General features: G+C 34.4%; 1 protein-coding gene and 1 pseudogene across 5 annotated transcripts in view; one reads left to right on the top strand and one right to left on the bottom strand.

Annotated features, from left to right (window-relative positions):
- Positions 1-8,721: 8,721 nt before the first annotated feature.
- LOC112630513 lies at positions 8,722-9,257 on the top strand (annotated as a pseudogene). Its single transcript, XR_003120886.1, has one exon. The product of XR_003120886.1 is annotated as a ubiquitin-40S ribosomal protein S27a pseudogene (transcript).
- Positions 9,258-10,717: 1,460 nt separating this feature from the next.
- The window catches only part of CRISPLD1 (cysteine rich secretory protein LCCL domain containing 1), a 46,111-nt gene continuing 34,071 nt past the window's right edge, over positions 10,718-22,757 (bottom strand). For 3 of the 4 annotated variants that reach the window (XM_025394861.1, XM_025394865.1, XM_025394863.1), the window contains 3 exons: positions 19,771-19,846; positions 15,862-15,992; positions 10,718-13,063 (listed from right to left, as the gene is read on the bottom strand). In XM_025394861.1, coding sequence (XP_025250646.1) covers positions 13,012-13,063; positions 15,862-15,992; positions 19,771-19,846 — 259 coding nt within the window. In that variant the 3' untranslated portion in view covers positions 10,718-13,011. The remainder of the gene's footprint in view (positions 13,064-15,861; positions 15,993-19,770; positions 19,847-22,757) is intronic. The other variant, XM_025394862.1, reaches the window with a different exon arrangement.

The raw sequence follows: 22,757 nt of genomic DNA, 5'->3' as shown, positions 1-22,757 counted from the left end.
GCATCCGAAATTCTTGGTTGGCATTTTTTTTCTTTAAACAAACAAAATAGGTCCCCAGTTTCTTCTGACTTGAGAAGTTCACCATTGGGGTTTCTTTCATGAGTGATCTGACCTTTTTCCCTAGCTACCTTTCAGATTTTTTTCTTAGTGTTGACCTTGGACAGTCTGGTGACTATATGCCTTGGTAATAATGTTCTTCATATGAACTATCCAATTTGGTCTATGCTTCCAGTGCAGAGATAATTGTGAAATTTTGCAGAAGTGTTATTATTCTGTAGATATAATATTATTACTAGAGGCTTATAGAAAATAATTAGGCAGGATTCTAGATAATATTTGCTGTGGATTCTTTTTCCTATTCATTTGGGAAGTCATTCTTGCAAAATAAAGCTTTTCATTAACAGTAGAGAACTCTATTATTTGAAGATATTTTCCAGATTATAAGAAAAAAAATCCTCCTGGCAAAAATAACTCATCTGGGACATATTAAACTGTCCTATTATAATCTTAGGTATTAGATCATATGTTTACTCATTCTGATACCATTTGCATGGAAAAAAATAAAAAATCTAAAACTGGGTAAATTTATACAAGATTAAAAGGGTACATTATCAACATTACTTGGAGAATACATTAATATATCTATAGTATCAAATATTCAAGATGGTGTTATAAGGAAATAATACTGTAAATGCCAAAAACATATTAAAGAAATCAGCTCAACTTCTAAGCTCTTAAAATAACCCTATCTAATATATTTTAGCTTTTTTTAGTTTTGCCCTTTTCATTTTTTCCATTTCAGGATTATAATATTTCAAAGCATTTGTGGTTCACAGCTTATGCCTTTAGCTTATTTTTAAGGCAACATTTTTTATTGTTTAGAGATCAAATTATCATGTTGAGCATATGTTTTCTGTTCTTCCAAGCTCCATTAGGCCTTCAGCATGCATTCCTGCTTTTCTTATCAAAATATTGGATCTAATAAGCTTGTGCTTTCTGTGAGAATCCACTAACATTTGATCAGAATTAATAATCCACATATTTGAAATCATACCCAAACTCCCAAACTTCTTGCAAATCATACTATTTTTCAAAGAAAATCTGTATACTATTATTTAATTTTTTAAGCTAATCAAATTAAAAAATGAGAGTTTCTCTTAGATTATCCTTCTTTTTATTAAAAAAATTGAAGATTTCTCTTTCTTACTATAGTGAAATAACAAGGATCAAACTTCTCTTCCCAACATACATATATATGAAGGAGGAAAAAATATATGATACAACTATTTTCAGATATTGGTCACTAGGCAACACTTGTAGTGCCTAAGAGAAAGGAGACAAGCAAAGTGATCCCCATGATCACCTATCTGTGGGTCTTGAGAATCATTCCACCTGTAGTCCAGAGAGGAAGTTCCCAAGCAGAGCATCATTGTGTGAGTTGAGCAAAGAATTAAGTTCAAGAAAGCTGAGACAATCAGAAATTGCAATGCAGAGTTTTGGAAAAGAGGAAACTATTCAGAGAAAGAAGTCCAAACATTTGCATGAGGTCACCTTAAGTTTTTGCTGAATACTAGGCCACTCAAGCATAATGTAATACTCCAAATGACTGACAAACAGCAATCAGAGAAGAATAAACAGAACCGTTTTTAGAGCTCACCCCAGACTAGAAGACAACTTAGCTCTGATCAACAAGAGTGGAGATTCCTGGCTCATCACCTGGAACAGTTAATAGAGATCTTTTTTTTTTTTTTTTTTTGAGACGGAGTCTCGCTCTGTCGCCCAGGCTGGAGTGCAGTGGTGCGATCTCGGCTCACTGCAAGCTCCGCCTCCCGGGCTTACGCCATTCTCCTGCCTCAGCCTCCCGAGTAGCTGGGACCACAGGCGCCCGCCACCTCGCCCGGCTAGTTTTTTGTATTTTTTAGTAGAGACGGGGTTTCACCGTGTTCACCAGGATGGTCTCGATCTCCTGACCTCGTGATCCACCCGTCTCGGCCTCCCAAAGTGCTGGGATTACAGGCTTGAGCCACCGCGCCCGGCCTAGAGATCTTAATATGAGAGTAAACTATCTCTAGATTGTGACAAAGTGACAGTCCTAAAAGCTGCCAAAGTAAAAAGAACCATTTCTAGAGACAAATACATACAAGAATGACTATAGATATCTCTTCAGAAATTACATAAGCCAGAAGACAATGAAATAACATCTTTAAAGTGCTAAAAGTATACAACTATCAACCTAGAACCCTAAATCCAGTGAAAATATTTCCCAAAAGTGAAAGCAAAATAAAAACCTTTGAAGAATACCTGTAATAATAAGTTTGTGTGTAAATATATTTTATCATTTAAAATTTCACATACACTTGACTGTTTCAAGAAACATAATAATAAATTATGATATTTATAATAATGCAAAAGCAAAATTATGACACAAGTAGCCCAAAGAATGAAAAGGGGTAAATGGAAGCATTTTGTTGTAAGGCTTTTATGTTATATGCAAATAGAACAATATGTTTTGCAGAATAACTGCGATTATTTAAACATGCATATGATAAGCCTTAGAGAAACTATCAGAAACATTTGAATCAGAGAGACTCCATCTTGTATGGGAGCTAGGTAAAATAATGCTGAGACCTACTGAGCTCCATTCCCAGGAGGTTAGGCTTTCTTAGTCACAGGCTGAGGTAGGAGGTCAGCACAATATACAGGTCACAAAGACCCTGCTGATAAAGCAGGATGCAGTAAAGAAGACCACCAAAACTCACCAAAACCAAGATGGCAATGAAATGACCTCTGATTGTCTTCACTGCTCATTATACATTAATTATAATGCATTAGCCTCCTAAAAGACACTCCCACCAGCACCATGACAGTTTACAAATGTAATGGCAATGTCCAGAAGTTACCGTATATGGTCTTAAATGGGGAGAAACCCTCAGTTTCAGAAAATTGTTGCCCCTTTCTCAGAAAACTCATTAATAATACATGCCTTGTTTAGCATTTAATCAAGGAATAACTCTAAGTATACTAAATTGAGTAGCCTATGCCACTGCTCTGCCTACAGAGTAGCCATTCTTTTATTCCTTTACTTTTTTAATAACCTTGCTTTCACTTAACTCTATGGACTTCCCCTGAATTCTTTCTTGCATGAGGTCCAAGAACCCTCTCATGGTGTCTGGATCCGGGCCCCTTTCAAGTAACAAAATCACTAAAAAATTAAAACAAATAGACTTGCCAATAAGCAAAAAGCAGAGATAAAACGGAATATTTAAAAAATTTCAATTAATCCAAAAAATACAGGAAAGAGTTAAAGCAGGTAAAAAGCAAATACTAAGCTGAGAGATTTAAGCCTTATCATTTCAATATTATATTTAGTGTAAATGACATAAATATTTAATTTAACAGGATAAATTATCAGACGGGAAAAAAAAAGGCCCAACTCTGCTACCTACAAGAAGACTATGTTAAATATAAAGCAATGATAAGATTAAAAGTAAGTCTTTAGCAACGAGATCCCACTGCACACCTGTTAGAATGGCTAATAGTACATTCTAGCAAGGATGCGGAAGAACCTTCAGACATTGCTGGGAGGAATGCAAAATATGGTACAACCACATTTTTTTGGAATATTGGTGATTTTTAAAGTTAGCCATACAATGTCCCTTATAAGGGAATCCTTACAAAGCTTTATTTGTGATCACCAAAATCTAAAATTAATCGAAATGCTTTTCAACTGGTAAATGAATGATGTATTATGGTACATCCACATTATGGAATACCACTCAGAAGAAGAATGCAATGTACCACTGACACACAACAGCATGGATGCATCTCTAATCGTTTGTGCTGAGTGAAAGAAGCCAGACTCAAAATATTACACTGATGTTATTTTTTACGAAATTCTGAAAGAGGTAAAACTATCTGACCAAATAGAACGTGGATTACAGGGACTGAGAATAGGGGATGACATTGAAGACAAAGGGGCACCAAAGAATTTGTGGATTGATTGTGTTGCTTGCTAGATGACTGTATGCACGTGCCAATAATCTGAGAATAACACTACAAATTATGTAATGTATACACTAAAATGCATAAAAACTGGATCTCAAAAAAAAGTAAGTGAATGGATGGAAATTATTCAGTCACTACATGTGAATCCTGGAGTGGCAATATTAATATCAAATAGTCTTCACAGCAAAATTATTACCAAATATTTTTATACAAATTACATGTTAATAATATTTTGGATATGTTAGATCAAATAAAATGTATTATTCACAAGAATTTTTTTTCCTTTTACTAATGTAGATATTAGACAATTTAAGATCACATGTGTGGCTCATATTAAATTTCTATTAGATGGTGCTGGAATAGTGTGTCTGAAGATAGATCCATATACTAGTGATCAATTGATTTATTTAACAGACAGTAATAGTAATTCAATAGGATAGCATCATCTTTTCAACAAATGGTACTTGAAAAATTGAATATCCATATGGAAAAAAATAAACCTCCACCTTTACGTCACACTATGCACAAAAGTTAGCACAAATGGATCATAGACTTAATAAAACTCTTAGAGAAAACCATATTTAAAAATTCTTGCAACTTGGTGATAGCAAAGACTTCTTAGATATGACACAAAAAGCGTAAATCCCAAAACAAAACAAAACAAAAGATAAACTGGACTTCATCAAAATTTAAACATTTTGCTCTTCAAAAAACATAATTTAAAAAAAGGTTAAGCCACTAACTGGAAGAAAATATTCAAACTTTCTATATATAGTTTAAATATATATTATTTATGTATATACTTAAAAAGACATACATATATATTTATATCTAAATATAAAAACATAACCAATCAATTTTTTAATGGGAAAAATATTTGAACAGGTATTTCACAAAGTAGATATACAAATGACACATGAAAAGATGCTCAATGGTATTATTCATCAGGTAAATGCCAAATAAAGTGCCAATAAGATAGCATTACACACCCGTTGAGTCACTAAAATCAAAAAGATCAATTAAAATTAATTTATTTAAATTCATTTAATAGATTTAAAAGACTAATTAAAATTGAAAAACAAGTTCGCCAACATGTGGAGCAAATGAAAGCTCTGTTACATTTACTGTGAGAATACAAGATGACACAACCACTTTGAAAAATAGCTCAGCAAAATCTTTTAAGGTTAATTATATATTAACCATATGACCCAGAAATTCTACTTATTTACTCTAAAAATGAAAATATTTGTATACCTAAAGACTTGTACATGAACGTTTATAACAGCTCCACTTGTGTTAATGAAAGGATGGAGCAATTTTAGTGTCTGTTAATAGGTGAAAGATAAGACAATTGATGGATAGTCATATAATAAAATACCACTCAATCATAAAAAGAAGAAAATTCCTACTAAATGTAACAGTATGAACAAATCTCAAAAACATTATGCTGAGCAAGAAAGGCAAGACAGAAGACAGTAATACTATATATTAATATAAAACTCTAGAAAAGAGAAATCTAAATGTGCAACAGTTGTTGCCTGAATCTGAGGGCATTTGGGGAATTGACCAGGAAGAAGAAACAGATAATTTGGGGGGAGCTATGAACATGTTTTATATCTTAATTATAGTGGTGGTATATACAAATGTATACATTTGCCAATATTCATGTTATGGTTTGAATTGTGTCCCCACTAAATTCATATGTTTAAGTGTCCCAGTACTTCAGAAGGTGACCTCATAGGGAAATAGGGTCATTGCTGATGTAATTAGCTAATATGAGGTCCTGCTGGAGTCAGATGGGTCCCTAATCCTACATGACCAGTATCCTTATAAAAAAAGAGACATTTGGACACAGACCCACACACATGGAGAGTGCTGGGTGAAAATTACATTAATGCCACAAGCCAAGGAATGCATAAAATTGTCAGCAAATCAACTGACGGTAGGAGGAAGGCATGGAACAGAACCTTCCCTAGTACCTTTAGAGAGAGCGTGGCCCAGCCAACACGTTCATCTTGAATTTCTAGCCTCCAGAACTGTGAAACAATACATTTCTATTGTTTAAGCCACTTAGTCTGTGGAACTTCATTGCAGCAGCCCCAGGAAACTAATACAAGTCATCAGAATGAATAATTAAAAGCATACATCTTTTGTATTTAAATTATTCCTCAATACATTTGATTTAAAATGATTGAACATGATTCATGAAAATCTGAAATAAAATCCACACAACCTCTGAGAAAATGCAATATACATATGGAATTATCATTTAGTTAGTGTTCAGCAAGTACTAGCTAATTTCAGCCATGTTCTATCATTTAATTTAATTCTGTTATCAACCCTATGAGGAAGTAATTATAATTCCCATATTACATATGAGCAAAATATGCTTAAACAAAGTTTAATGAAACTTGACTGGCATTAGCCAACTAGAAAGAAGCAAAGTTGACTTGGAAACACAACATTTTTCACTAGAAATGCATTGTTATATCACAGTTTATGCCTAATTTTACATGATTATTAACAATATCTAATGTTATATATGTGGATATCTATATGCATTTTACATTTTTATCTTTAACAAGAAATTTTCTGTTATGTTTTTCACTTCAATGCTTCTCCCAAAATTCCTACATTCTAAATACAACCACCAAGCATGTCATCATTCTTGCTTCCTGAAGTCCAATGGCTAAGTTTTAACTACTTTAATGTCTTCCAAAATATGGTTTTCTTATTCTTTGATGGTTTCTTTTCTACACTAGTCTGTTCTTGTTTTATGGGTGTACTGTATTCCCTGAGGATATTGATGGTAAGATTTTAAGAGGTACTTTTCTCTAAAACATCTGCTTCTGGTGTCAGTTGATGTGATGCTTGCTTTTCTGTGCTTTTGTCTGACAGTTCATTTTGTCTGTTTTTGTATCTGTTTGAAGAACTGGATTGACTAAAGTGGTATCTCTTGTTGTCAACCTGTCACCTGGATAAGAGAGGTCTGACTTAAAGTTGTTTATGTGTATCATGGCATGTTAATTATTTGGACTCATTTGAGGGTATGTGGGCAGGGTGAGGTTGAAGGGTAGAGTGAAATCCAGGAGTCCACCTGAATGAAAATCAGAAGGCAGATTCTTCAAGCACTTTGCATTATGGTTGTGCCTAAAGAGAAGCCTTCTCCTTAACTGCACCCTTCTCTTGGGTGGGCTCTGAGCTGAGGCTCCATGTGTTCTGAATTGTCAATATGATTTCAACTGCCATCGACTTTCAGGATATCCATGCTTCTATGAGCACAATATTTTTATTTGTCTTTATCTCCCTTTTTATGAATTAGTGAAAGGGAAGTAATTCAGTGTATTTTCTTGAAAAAGTAGTTTATTAATTCCAAATCTACAGAACACAAACCCCATCCTTTCCTGGTGTTCCCTGAATCAATGTTCTTTTTAAAATTTTTTGTAGTCTACCTTTAAAGAAAGCTAAATTTCTACTCCTCTTCTACAGATCTTTCTACATCTAACAAATGTATGGCATATTCAAAGATTACAGAATTCTGTATAAGAGTATTTCTAAAGCTGATGTAAGGAGAGCTAATGAAATTATTCCCTGTCCCCATGGAAATGTCCAGCAGGAGTGATCCAATAGCAAGAGATGGGCTTTGGATTTAGAGAGACGGAAACATGAATCATGTTTCCCAAACTCAAGGCCTTAGACAGTGTAGATTAACCTTTTAGAATCTACATTCTAAGACATAAGAATGGGAAAATAATATTGTCTCACAAGTTTGTTGTGAGAAGCAAATACATTAAACGTATAGCAGTGTTTCTAAAATATTGTTGGTTCTCAATACATGTCATCCTCTCTTCCTGCTCTCAATCAATTTCAATTCATTGCTCATAGACATATTAATCATGTAAGAATCAAACTCTAGATCCCAGGAGTATTAAAGAACTTTATTATAAGGGGCTATAAAACTCAGTTGGTTATTAATACAGAATGTATCTCATACTTTGCTCCTGTGCACAAAATCTGAATTCCTGAGTGCCTTTTGAGTATACTGGTATGTGTCACATCATAGTGTTATTCATGTTGGGCATCTGTTAGAGCACCAACAGTGCCTTTTAACCCTAAAGAAATTCTTTCAACCTTTGTCTGCTTCCCCGTTTACATGTCCAGACTCAATACAGCATGCCTTTGGCTTTTTGTTGCTGTTGTTTCTAGAGTATTCCTGTCATAAGGTATTTTGCATAGTGTTTATTTATGTAAGAAATTATTCCCCTTCCAAGTTACTTCTGCTCATCCTTAAGTTCTTCTGAACTTTGTCAGTTCCTCAGGAAAGTCATTTTTCCTCTTCCCCCAAGGTCAAGTCCCACTTTTCAATACTGCCATGGTACTATATAGACTTTCTTTGTAGTAACAAAGCACTATAATGTCCATTGTTTCCTGTATTTACTTTTGTGATTATCTAATTAATAATGTTTACCTCACTAGAATCTAATTTCCTGAGGACATTTTTGTTTATAAACATATCTACAGTGATCAGCACAAACCTATAGCAGATTGTAGGAACTCAGTTTTTGGATGAATGAAAGCAGAAAGCTTCAGAAGGGGTTATTTGTTTTTCGTTATATTGTCCCTGACCATGCTGCTCTCATATCATTTTGTAAAAAATTCTTATCTGTCTTAGCATAAGGACTCAATCAGGTTAGGCTTTTTAAAAGCATTTCCCTTTTCGATCTGCCATCTGTGGTGGAGTCGCCACCAAAATGCAGATTTTCGTGAAAACCCTTACGGGGAAGACCATCACCCTCGAGGTTGAACCCTCGGATACTATAGAAAATGTAAAGGCCAAGATCCAGGAGAAGGAAGGAATTCCTTCTGCTCCGCAAAGACTGATCTTTGCTGGCAAGCAACTGGAAGATGGACGTACTTTGTCTGACTACAATATTCAAAAGCAGTCTACTCTTCATCTTGTGTTGAGACTTCGTGGTGGTGCTAAGAAAAGGAAGAAGAAGTCTTACACCACTCCCAAGAAGAATAAGCACAAGAGAAAGAAGGTTATGCTGGCTGTCCTGAAATATTATAAGGTGGATGAGAATGGCAAAATTAGTCGCCTTCGTCGAGAGTGCCCGTCTGATGAATGTGGTGCTGGGGTGTTTATGGCAAGCCACTTTGACAGACATTATTGTGACAAATGTTGTCTGACTTATTGCTTCAACAAGCCAGAAGACAAGTAACTGTATGAGTTAAAAAAAGACACGAACTAAAAAAAAAAAAAAAAAAACCTTTTTTTTTTTTTTTTTTTTTTTTTTGAGACTAGGTCTTGCTCTGTTGCCCAGACTGGAGTGCAGTGGTGCAATCACAGCTCACTGTAGCCTCAACTTCCTGGGCTCAGGTGGTCCTCCAACCTCAGCCACCCAAGTAGCTGGGACTAGAAGTAGGCAACACCATGCCTGGCTAATTTTTGTAGAGACGGGGTTTCATCATGCACAGACTAGTCTCAAACTCCTGAGCTTAAGTGATCTACTCACCTCAGCCCCACAAAGTGCTGAACCACAAGCCTGAGCCACCACACCCAGCCTCTAATGATATTTGTAATCTGTTTGTGCCTTTTAATTATGTATCTCTAATTTCTACTTCATCTTCTGTACATGTTTCTTTTTAAAACTGAGCTTATCAGATACAGTCATGTGTAGGCCCCTTTGCTTTTCATCTTCATCAGTATAGTGGTAAACACAATTGCCAATTCACTATTATTAGTAATCATTGGAAAATTAGTTTTCATAACTCAATGGTCCAGTGCAAGGATGTTTGCTTACTAGCATTGTTTCACACTCTGGTAATTCTGTGCAAAGTGACATAAGGATTAGGGGATGAGAGGAAGTAGAGAATATCTAATTGTTAAGAGCAGTGTTCTAACGAGTGTGCCTGCCTTTTTAAAATCTCAAACTGATATAATTTCGACTTAATTACAACAAATTAATAAAAGAGGATCAGATTATTTCACTAAACTATTTCTTCAGCTGCTGAATATTGTGGTGCCAGGGTAGAAGTATCACCTCAGATAAGTTTTTTAAATCAACTCTAACAATGTAATTCTTTGTGCAATGAATTAGCTTAAAGTTCAAATCTGAAATTTGGTATGTCTGCAAAAACGATAGCTCTGTTTCTTTGCTTGGCTCACTATGCTATTTAGAAGAGTTTACATTTCTTTAAAAACATTTTAGAATGGCTAGAGAACAGTCAAGATTTTAGAGTACAGTATTGAAAAGTGGACCCTGTAATATGCAAATTATCTAATATTAGTAATTTATTTTCAAAATACTATGCTTGAAATACATAATAATCTTTAATACGTGAAGAGCATTAAAGTAACACATGGTCTGGTAAACTTTAAATGCTAAAGTAATATTAATACTATTCTATAAGCATTGATCTGTTTTAAATCCACGTCTATCAATAAATTATTTTCACTAGCTATAGTACTTTATGTTTGTGTTGACATCACATTATAATGTGGAAAAAAATCATTTTCATAAAAAATTATGAATTGTTGGAATGTTCACTCAACAATACTGATATACCATTTGTAGAGTCCACGGACGTAAAAATCATTGAGATAATTGTGCTCTTGGGTAGAGAGATGAGTATTACCATTCACAAAGAGCTTATCTTTTAAAGAATATAATCAAACACAAATAATTAAAATGGCCAAATTAAAAGGATATCATATTAGCATTTAATTCTTACAAGGAGAATCACAGGAAAATTCATGGAGGATTTCACATTTACTTAAGTGCCAAAGGATCAATAGCATATGACAGATGAATAGTTTCCCCAAACTAAATAACAAAAATTATGATAATAATAGAAAATGGCATCCACTGACCACATGTGTTTATTATTCCTTTAAGTACATTACACATAATGTGTCAATTAATTCGTAGAGCAATCTCAAGGAGATATTATTTGTTCCATTTTACAGGTAAGGTAAATTGAAGCTAAATAACTTACCCGAGGCCACGCCTTGTGTCGAAGATAGGTAAACAATATGAACAAGACTATGGAAGTTCTCAAATGTTTTTACAAGGGTGTTTAGTTTTTCTTAAGCAATGGAAACTCACGGAAGAGTTCATTTCCAGGGTTCTGGGGCTGGGAAATACGAATGCATTAAAAAGGAATGGAGAAAGACACAAAGAAGAGGCTCCAGCTGAAGACATTACAATAGTAAGGGGAATTGATGATGGAGATCTAAACTAAGAGCAAATAGAAGAAAATCTTACACTGACAGAACTGATGGGGCGTCCCTGTTGTGGGAGGGGCAGTAAGGACCAGAAAAAGAGTCTATGTAAAGTCATGCTATTTAAGAAGGTAGCAATGTATCCTTTCAAAAAAATGTTCCCATAAAAATCTGCTTTTAAGCTTTGCAATCTTTAATGCTTTAATGTATACATCATTGTTTTAATTACCAGTATTTGGAACCACTTAGCTATAAGCCAATACTTATTAAATGATCAAAAATGTTGATGTCTTTATAATTTGCACTCCAGAAGCTATTTATGTGAGCCCTTCTTCTTTTACTTTTGTATCATCCTCTCTCTTGCTTTCCTTGATCACTGCATGGTATTTATCTTTTATTCCTCCTAAGCTCCTAATCATTTACCTTCTAAAAGTATTTGAAGTATTTATTGTCCCGTCAATTCTTTTATAATCACTTTGTATCTTTCAGATTTTTTCTTACTTTATAAATTCATCTCTTTATTCAAAATCTCCCTTGCTATGTCTCTAAATATGTGTTTCTCTTTCACATGCAAATACTGAAATAATTAGGTCGATTTTGTAGACATCTGGTATTAAGTATGTTATTGATACTAACGTAAATAAGCCAAATTTAGAAGACTTACAATAATTTTGTTCATTTATCTTAAAGTGACTTCTAAATCAAAATAAGCATGCAAAAGGAACTGAAAATAAAACTTTGAAACATGATTAATTTTAATATGTTTATGGGAAATAGTAAATCCACCAGCAGAAAAAAAAATTACCAAAACTAACATTTTACAGATTTTAGTATCAAAGCACAATACATTTTTCATAGAAACAAATATATCACCATTATAGGCACCATGATATGGCAATATTTATACACAACGTCATTTATCATTTTAAAAAAAATCAGTGGCAATGGTGATGTAATACATTAGTTCATCTTTGTTCAACTTTTTGCTATTATACTTCCTGCCCTGCAGGAGTATTTGCCAGGATACAAAAGAAAATATGTGACCTTAATTTTAACAGTACATAGAAAGCTCTGGCTGCCCATGCTTAACCCTACATTTACTACATGATCACTAGGAATGTTTTCATACCACTACTCTGACTTTATTACATTTATTTTTAAGGCCACTCCCAAGGAATCAAACATTTTAACAGATTCATTTGGATATTAAAGGATTATTTTATATAAAATAAGAAGTGCAATATCAGAACTTAATATTCTATATGCCTAAATTAACAGAAGAAAAAAAACCTTAGTTATTAAGTGGAAAATTATTTGAGATTATTTGGAGTTGATAATGGCATAGCATTGAACTGGGGAAAATGTGATAGTTTCTTTCAGTTTTATAGTTGATTATTTTTAAATGTACTAGGTGATTTTCTGAGGGCCATTCACATTCAATGTTTAGATTCATTTTATTAGTGGCATATACAAAGCACCATATAATATATGAAATGTAGAACAATCATGACTATGTAATTAACTGTAGAAATAACTGCTAAGAAAATATAGCAATATTTAACACAGGATTTCTAAAACCATTATATTTTCATTACTTTTCCCAAAGCTAATGTCCCATGTTTTATTTTATAGACTTTGTTTATCAAGATGTATATGTATTTGGCACTTTTGGGGGCTGAAAATAGTTGATGTACTCTGTACAGTAATGTTACAGTTTTATACAAAATTCAGAAATACTGCATTTGGAATAGTCTTTACAATCCTCTTCCAAGTATTCCATTTCACACAACAGCAAATACTCTGAATGCCTTTCCTCCTGGAGGATTCTGTAAACTGCAAAAAAAAAAAAAAAAAAAAAAAAAGTACACAAAGTATATTGTTATCTCTATACATAATCCTTCTTATAAATCATGCTTTCTTATGACAGTCAAGAAAGCAGCTCTACGAATCCAGATGGTCAACTTTCTTAGGCTACTATAATTTATAGTTATTGGAAAGCTTGAACGAAAGAGCTTAACTCTTGGTTCCATGCTGGGCTGCAAGTACTAACAACATTTAAGATGTGTAATGGTAATAATAGTAGTCTCTACAGAACTTCATAGATTCTACATCATGTTTTCCTATATTATCTCCTTTCATTCTCATAAAGCAGAGTTTGGCAGCTGTTATTCAATTTTAATGGGGAATACTGAGACTCAGATTTACAACTGATATGCATGGTTACAAGCTAAAAATACAGCTGATACTTAGGCAATACTCTAGAGCACTAGCTTATTATCATTGCCCACTAGCTTATCATCATTGCCCAAGTCTGACAAAATTTAAATTACATTGCTATCATACCAATTAATACTCTTAACATCTATAATTTCAAGAAAAATATTAGTAAGGATATTTAATGGTCAAATCTGAAAGGACTTAAGAATATCTTCACTGAAATGAAAAAATACACACACACACACACACACACAGAGAGACACACACAGACACACACAGACACACAGACACACACAGACACACACACAGACACACACACACACATACACACACACACACAGAGCATTCAATCTCATTTTGAAAGTACTTTTAAATAGAAGTTAAAAGTAATGCAGACTCATAAATTTTACTCTTTACTAAATTGTTTATATTTATTTAGCAACATAAATCAAGGTATGTTTTGTTTAAAAGTCTAAAAGTTAAAACAGATTGGTAGTACCATTAATCATTATTTATTCAAATCAACTGTAAGCTTTTGAAGCTTTTACATAAAGTTTTATTTCCTTAATAATTACAAAAGACTTTTGGAGATCAATAAAATAAATGCTAAGAAAGAGAAAGTGAAATATCTTTTATATATTTATTCGTACAAGAAAAAAGGGAGAGAATTTTTGAGTGAGCAAAAATAAGGGTATCACAAGGGTGCACACACAACATATACACACATGTGCATGCATGCATGCCAGGTTTTTCACGCAAGTAGATGGCCAATCCAAATATTTTATTTATGAGAAACAGACTGACTGAGTGCCTCAGGAAGTGAATGTGTTTGCTGTGTTTCCTTTTTGTACACAGTTAAATACTGGAATAACACATATCTCTGAGCCTACGGACTGAATCTAAGCTTTGAGATTTACAAGTTATATGAACTTGGGCACATCATTTAACCCCTCAGAGTCTCAGTTAACATATATATACATATGTATATGTGTATAGGTATGTATGTGTGTATATATGTATATATAAAATGTATGTGCATATATATACATTCACACATACACAGAAACACACATATATACATAAATATACATATGCACCCTCACACATATATACAGTCACACACATACACATATACACACGTATATACACACACTCATACATATATACAGACACACACACACACACATACATACACACACACGCACACACACATACATACATACATACATATATATATATATCTCTCTCTCTCTCTCTCCGGGTATAGGCCTGACATTTCAAGGATGTTGAAGCTGAGCTAACATACTTAGAGTGCTCAGGAGCATCTAACATCTGGAATATTCATAGTAGGTACTCAAAAATAATTATTATACCGTTTTATTAGGATATCATCTATCATTTTATGGTTTTAAAATAAATCTAAGAATTCCAAGGCATGAATAAAACCATATCACTCAGTTTAGCTTATAAAGTTGCATATCCAATTTTATAACTCAAAGATCCATTTTATATATTATTCTGCTTAAAGAGGACATGAGCAGGTTGTAGAGATGTCACTTTCTCAACACTCACCTCTTGATATAGTCTAATATGAAAACAGATAATGCAGATTTGTATTTTTGAGAGGATGACACCCAGATGGTTATGTGGAAGGTAATCTAGATACCCCGCATGACACATCCTTTGGTGTACATATGTGTGCTCTCCATTGGCAATTTTGAAGAACCCAGGAAATACCTAAAAGTTAGGGATTTTTCTATATACAAATAAATAGGACTTTTAATATTACTTTTATAAGTAACAATGATTTTTAAAATCACCATTGCTTCATTTATTTTAATATTTAGTGATACCTGATAAAGTGAGTTACAAGAATTTTCTCACATCACCAAAATATATGACACTAGTGGGTGGGTTAAATAATATGAAAAATGACCTGAAAGAGTTCATTTATATCACACTAGGCATCCAACTTCAAATCAATTAGAGAGTTTGGTTCTAGGGAAAATCAGACATTGTTTTTGTCAAATACTTTGTCAGATAACTGGATTAGAGAAATATTCTGTGCCTTGCTCACCTAGAAAGAATTAAATATAAAAACTAATCTAGAAAATCCAAAAGAGGATGAAAGAAAGTTCCTAATTATAAGATCAATTAACAAAAGAGTAGTTCTGACTTGTAATCCGATTTTCATGTTGATTTTTATAAGCCTGCAGGAGACAGGCACCTCTGGTACTACAGCTTCTCCCATCCCTGGAAGGCTGACTGGTACACAAGTGTGCAAAGGAACACACTGACTCTGCCACTTAATTTTGAAAAAAATTAAAAATGTTAAAGTGGGTCAACTGTGCAGCAATCATGAATAGAGTGATAGATGGTATGTAAAATTATACATACGTATGTTTTGTTTTTACCTTTCTGAGAAGATTCCATTCTGAAAAGAAGCAATGTAGGTCTTTCTTTTGTCCACAGGCATTACATCAACATAACCACCATGATTTCGAACCACTCCAGCATGTACTGCTGCTCTGCAGATACTGGACAGCTGAGAAGGCAAGGAAACAAACAAACTGCCATTATTGGAAATTCCTGTAGGACTTGTCCAGACTATTCTTCCATTATTAATAGACTGAAGTCGCTGACATCCTGATGTCATGGATAGCCAGTGAGCAGCTACAGGATGAGGTTTTGTGCATAAAGGAGTGTTTGAAATGTCACAAAGTCAAAGCCAATTCAGAGCAAGCCTGAAGGCCAACCTTAAGGGTGATGCAATGGTAAGACCCCTCCCCAGTCTAATCTAGCAAACACCTGTTCTGTCCAAACAGTAGGCTTTAGAGTATCAAAGCAATAGAAAGCAAATTAGCTTCTTTTATCTCTTCTAGCGCCTGTTTGTCATTCTTCAGTTTTAGCCTTTGTTCTATACTGGGCTCACTCTGACTAAATGCTCACAGGTTAGATTATTCATCCCTCAGGTATGTTCACTTTTGCCTAATACAAACTCCACCATAGTTCTGCATATGACTATGGCCCCTGTTCCAAAATACAAGAAATGGGGTAGTTTTTTTCTTAGTAAATAATGTAATCTACACAGATAAACTTTGCCTAATAACCCTAAAAAGAAAAAAATGAAGAATCATCATAGCTTCTACCTAGATTTGTAATGCCTGTCAATTTAGTTTGAATGGTCTGACATGAAATACTAGGAAAGTCCTCTGATTACATTGTACTAGTCATATAATCTGAACTGAATGAGATTTCTATGGAGAAGAAAATTATTGTTTCAGTTCCTATACTTTCAAATTTTTAAAACTACTGAATTCTAAAAGTCAGATCATTTCTTTTGGCCCATTAAAATCTTCAATTTTAATATTTGCTTTAGTCCAAATGTTTTACCAAACTTTGTCAACAACTAAGTACAATCCAAGGAAATCCGACCAAAGAAAATATTTTAACTGTTTCAGTATAAAGCAATCCATGTCAAATGCCCATGGTCTTTTCTGATTCCATTGGTGTGTTCTTTTATCTCTATGCACATGTGAGTGATTTAATATGCTTTTTTAAGTTCGCATAAGCATGTATATCTCACATGACCTTGCTTTATTACTGTGCTGTGAACTCTAGAGCATCAGTCAGTATTTATTAGATCAGAGTCTGAATGCCAAGCTGTTTAATCCTTTCCATGCTTTTGCTGTATCACAAAATACCATGTATCTAAAACCTCCATCCTTACTCAAAGGCATTTTCGTCAACATTTAAAGTCCCACTGAATTACATTTGCATCCAATATGGTTCCTAACAGATGGAATTAAAAATAATTCTGTGCACAATTCAGTATTTGTTCTGTTAAAAGAGTATTAATCAGCATTTTTCCCAAGGCAACAAAAGTGCTTAGATACAACGTTTACTAAGTCGAAGTACTTAATATGTTTTGAGGCTATTGTATTGCCTGCAATTGTGCATTCAGCAGGCATCCCTATTTGAGTTCAAAAGTCAGAAGACATTTTCTTTTCATACTCAGACTTCATAAACTCTAATATGTGATGAAAAGAATTATTTATCTGTAAAAATAGAATTTTTAATGAATGCAGAAATATATAATAAACTATAAATAAAAGTTCAAATAAACAGAATGTACAAGGTCTAACTATAAATGGAAGGAAAGAAAGAGAAAGGAAGGAGGGAGGGAAGGAGGGAAGGAGGGAGGGAGTCTGGCTGATTGGTTTATTTGGAGAGATAATGTATTTTGTTGGGCCAGGGAAGACTGGCAATTAATGATTGGATCTCTGATTTCGTACTTGCCATTTGACAGTAATCTTTGTATTTCCAACTTACTCTTCAAACGACCTACATAATACACACATTACACACCCATTTCACTGAGGGTAGAAAGGTAAAATGATATCAAGATATGAGTTCTAACAGAACCTTAACTCCAGCAAATAGATGGCTTTAAAGGTATAGAAGTATAACGGATATTTTGAAAGACTTTCACTAGACATGACTAAAATTAAAAGTTCTCCTGCTTAAAGGGAAAATCTGAAAAGTATGATTTCTTTGGAAATCTCTGCTGAGTTCAGATACGCACATTCCTATATATTTGTTAATCTACTTGTTTCAACAAATATTTATGTGCAAGGTACTTGGTTAATATCTGACGTAACTATGTGCTCTAAGCTCTGTTCAGGCAGGACGTGCCTGTCTTGTTCACGGCTTGGCAGACATCAAATTCGTGATCAAAAAAGGATGAATGAATAACCCAGCTGCTGCCCTTGAGAAACTTACAAACTAATAAAAGAGATAGGGTAATAATCATAATATCAAATACAACAGGCTAAGTGCCAAAAGGAGAAAATGAAGTGATAGGGGTTGAAATAGGGGCAACTTCATACTTGGGTTGGAAGGTCCAGCAACACACCCTCACAGAGAAAGTGGCAATAATTTAGGTTTTGAAGAATGACCACAATTTTGACACAAAATTTTCAAAAATATTGCATTTCAACAGAGGCAAGAATATAAGCACAAATGTGAAGACTAGCACGTTCAAGATACCAGCAGGACATTTCAGTGGCACATAAGACTAGTTCAAATCTGGAGCTTGAGAGAGACTCAGAATTGGAGAATAACTGCAAAGGTAAAGCTGAACTGAAAAAAATCTAGACCTAAGTAAGCTCACCAAGAGAAATAGGTGGTAATATACATATTCAATATGTCCTCTTTACATGATCAAATTCCCTTAATATTCTATTGAGTATGTGCATAAGACATTTCCTAAATTTGCATTTGTAACTCTCTGGCTTAGAAATCTGTAATGGTTTCTAAGTGTTTGCCTCATAAAATGTAAACTCATCAGCAGGTGCTTTCAGACTTTGTCCGCACACTGATGTGAGCTGGATTCCTCTCTCTCTCAGACTAACTTGGTTGAAGCCCCTTTTCGTTCCGATTTTCAGCAGATCAGAGACAAAGCTATCTGCTAGACTGATGTACAGCTCATTTACTCTTAACTCCATTACTTTGTAAATGTCACTTATCCCGCTAGAACATGTTCCCTGATCCTCTTTACCAATGGACACTAACAACCTGGCTCAACAAGCACTTAACAGGCCTGGCACCTTGGAAGACCAAGGCAGGAGGACTGCTTGAGGCCATATCAGCCTGGGCAACACAGTGAGACCCCATCTCTATAACTACAGAAAAAGATCCAGGCATGGTGTCATGTATTTGTTCTTCTAGCTACTTGGGAGGCTGAGGCAGGAGGATCACTTGAGCCCAAGTTTGAGGTTAAACTGAGATATGATCATGCCACTGTACTCCAGCCTGGGCCATCATAGCTCATACTCCTTGTCCAACCCCACTAAAGTCATCTCTTACAACATCCCCTCAATTAGTTCTCTTTTGCACATATTTTAATGTAGCATCTCTATGACTCTATGCTACATTTTAAATGGCTGTATGGCACTGAAGATATTGTTTAGACTTTTGACAAAATCTTAATTATCCAGTTTAGACTTCAAATACGAAAGAATCAAAAGAAAAACGAAACACATTTTCCTTCCCAACAATGACTATAGACTATTTCATTATGTGTCTTATATAAAACATATGGGGAGAATGTGAAGAAAAATTTTGTCAAATAATTATACACTCATATCTTACATATGGATATTAATTTTTTGGTGATATGGATGTTTGACTCTTCTGAGAATGCCTATTAACAAAGTCTGTTTCTTTGCTCTTTATATAAATGTACATATATACATTTAAATGTGGCTATACATTTATATATATACATGAATGTTGAAAGCTGTATAAATTAGGATACTTACATCAGAATAAACTCGAGTTCCAATTACACGAGCATAGTGTGGATTTGCTTGCATACAGTTACGAGGACAGTATACTCTGAAAAAAATAATATATATATTAAGTAAGCTGGTTACTTAAGTCTTTCTCATTAGTAAAACCACAGATATGTATATACAAAGTAAGCTCAAATTCTAAACCCTACTCATTTTTTTCTCCTGAAATAGGTCAATTGTACAAGCCCAGGCAGTAGACACAATTGCTTCTGTTTATCTATTTCTATCTTTTGGCACAAGTGTAATTTTAAAAAAATTAGGAAGCTGTCTAATGTGGGGATTTCAAGCCAAAAGAAACATCAGAAAGCATCTCTATGTATCTGAGAAGTTGGTACTCATTGTATCTGTAGAATTTAGTAAACCAATAACTTGGAAAATCTGAATCATTGTCTGCCTCATATATCTCATAGTTTCTCTTCTTTATATTCACATCTTTGGAATCTCATTCAGTTTCATGGTTTTAATTATCATCTTTAAATGGCTGATTTCCAAATTTACATTTCCAGTTGGGACCTCTCTTAATTCCAAACGTGAATATCCTACTGCTTGTTCAACATCTCCACTTAGTTATAATAAACATCTCAAGCTTACCATGTATGAAACCAAATTCCTAATCTCCTTCTCTAGTTCCCAAATCTGTTCTTTCTGTAGGCTTCCCATTGCAATAAATGGCACCTCCATGATTCCAAGTGCTGAGGCCAGAAACCTTTCTATCTTCAATCCCTCTCTTAATCTCACACCTTACATTCAACCCATCTGCAATTTCTATGGGCTGTACATGAAAACATATCCAAGATCAGAGCATCCCCAAGCACCTCAATCATGGTAACTCTGGGCTCTATCATCTACTCTCTAACTTACTGCAATAGGCTCTTCTAGGCTTCTTCTATGGTCTCCCTGCTTCCAATTTGGCCCTCTTCAATCTGTTTTCCATACTTATATTAAAACATACAAGTCCAGCCAGGCGCGGTAGCTCATGCCTGTAATCCCAGCACTCTGGGAGGCCGAGGTGGGTGGATTGCCTGAGGTCAGGAGTTCGTGACCAGTCTGGCCCACATGGTGAAACCCTGTCTCTACTAAAAATACAAAAATTAGCCGGGCATGGTGCTAGGTGCCTGTAATCCCACTACTCGGGAGGCTGAGGCAGGAGAATTGCTGGAACCTGGGAGGCAGAGGTTGCAGTGAGCTGAGATCGTGCCACTGCACTTCAGCCTGAGCAACACAGCAAGACTCCGTCTCAAAACGAAACAACAACAAAAAAATGTACAATTTCAAACACATCATTCCTCTGCTCTAAATATTCCAGTGGCTTCCATCACATTCAGAGTAAATGACAAGAGCCTCAGGAAGGTCAATAAGCCCTGCATCTTCTATCCTCACTGCCTTTCCAACTTTATATCTTACTCCTTTCCCACTTTCTCACCCTGCTCCAGTCACACTGGCCTAATGGTTATTCCTCAAATGCACACAATAGCCTTCTGCCTTAGAGCCTTTGCATTTATCTTCCTCTCTGCATGGAATGCTCTTCCTCTAGAAATCCTACTGCCTTACTGATATCTGGTTGGCTTAGCTCACTTAAAAGACATTTCCCAACACTTTTCTTTTTGTTGTTAGGCTCTAATACAATATGACCAAAAGCTTTTCATTTAAACAAAGGATCCAATTATCAATATTTAATCAATCACATGATATTTTAAAAAATCTACTACCAAAGTTGAAGAAACTGTCAAATGGCACTTCACTTTTCATCAAGTGGCTCGTCTGCATTCACACACACACACACACACACACACCCCCATCACTAAAAGGAAATACAAACTAAAACTGGAAAAAAACACAATTTTAAGTAGTAAATGAGACTCTCAACATAATTACGTGATAATCATTGGTGGATGATAGCATCAACAATTCACAATTTTCCTGAAAGTATAATAAATATACTTCAGTTGAAACTACCCTTGCCAATTGAAGCAGATCTTCCTTAAGATAGCTTTTAAGAAATAGTTATAGTTCTTATTTCTAAAATTTGTATAACACTGTATACTCTAGAGTGTATATACTTCACATAACATGGAAACTAGAACCATTTAAATATAAGTAATAAATGCACCTGAGTTTCTATAACTTTGAATTAAAAGATTCATAGTTGTAAAAGGTGCTGTCTGGGGTTTCTGCAGGAGGAAGGGTGTCCCCTTTGACTGGAAGCTGATCTTACTGTATTTGAGAACTGCTAGGCATTCACTGCAATCCTTATGGTTGTAAAATCACTTGCTCTGCATGCTCTGCAAACTCTATCTTGCCCATATTCAGCTGTTGGTTTCCGGAATGCCAAAGTCAATATCCAAGTTGAGTTAGTTTCTACTCAGATGAGTTCAGGTAAAACAAAGATTGGGGGAAGTTTTTGCTTGTTTGTATTCCAATCTGTTTTTAACAGCTTGTTATGTACTACTGAGAAGGTAGAAATGTTTTTGTTTTTTTTTTTTCCACCCACAATTTGCTGGTAAACTTTGAATGAAAATGCCGACATACTTTAATATCTACTTTTACATCTTGAGCATTCAATAAATTTTAAAGATCTAATTGTTTATAGATATATATAAAACTGGATGTTTCTTATATAAGATATTAAGTAATAATTACTACAGAGTAACCAAATGGTTACTAAATAATAGTTTAAGATAGAGTTTATTTTGAATTGTTCTACCAGACATGGAAACTTTCAAGGACATGACTTGCAGGTAAATCTTGTTTCTTCAAGGTCTTCTTGAGCTAATTTAATTTAATTTATTTATTGGCATTTTTTCTCCATAATAGACTATGGCTCAGCCTACTTAAGTGATATGAAATTCTAAAAGAAATGTACCAACTACATGGTTCCCTAGAAGTTATAACCTGTCATATACATAATATCATAACCTAGTTTATGAAACTATTACAAATTTCAGACGGGAAAA

This window comes from Theropithecus gelada, chromosome 8 (assembly GCF_003255815.1).
Source record: "Theropithecus gelada isolate Dixy chromosome 8, Tgel_1.0, whole genome shotgun sequence".
NCBI classification, from domain to species: domain Eukaryota; kingdom Metazoa; phylum Chordata; class Mammalia; order Primates; family Cercopithecidae; genus Theropithecus; species Theropithecus gelada.
This window is presented reverse-complemented; position numbering and strand designations above follow the sequence as displayed.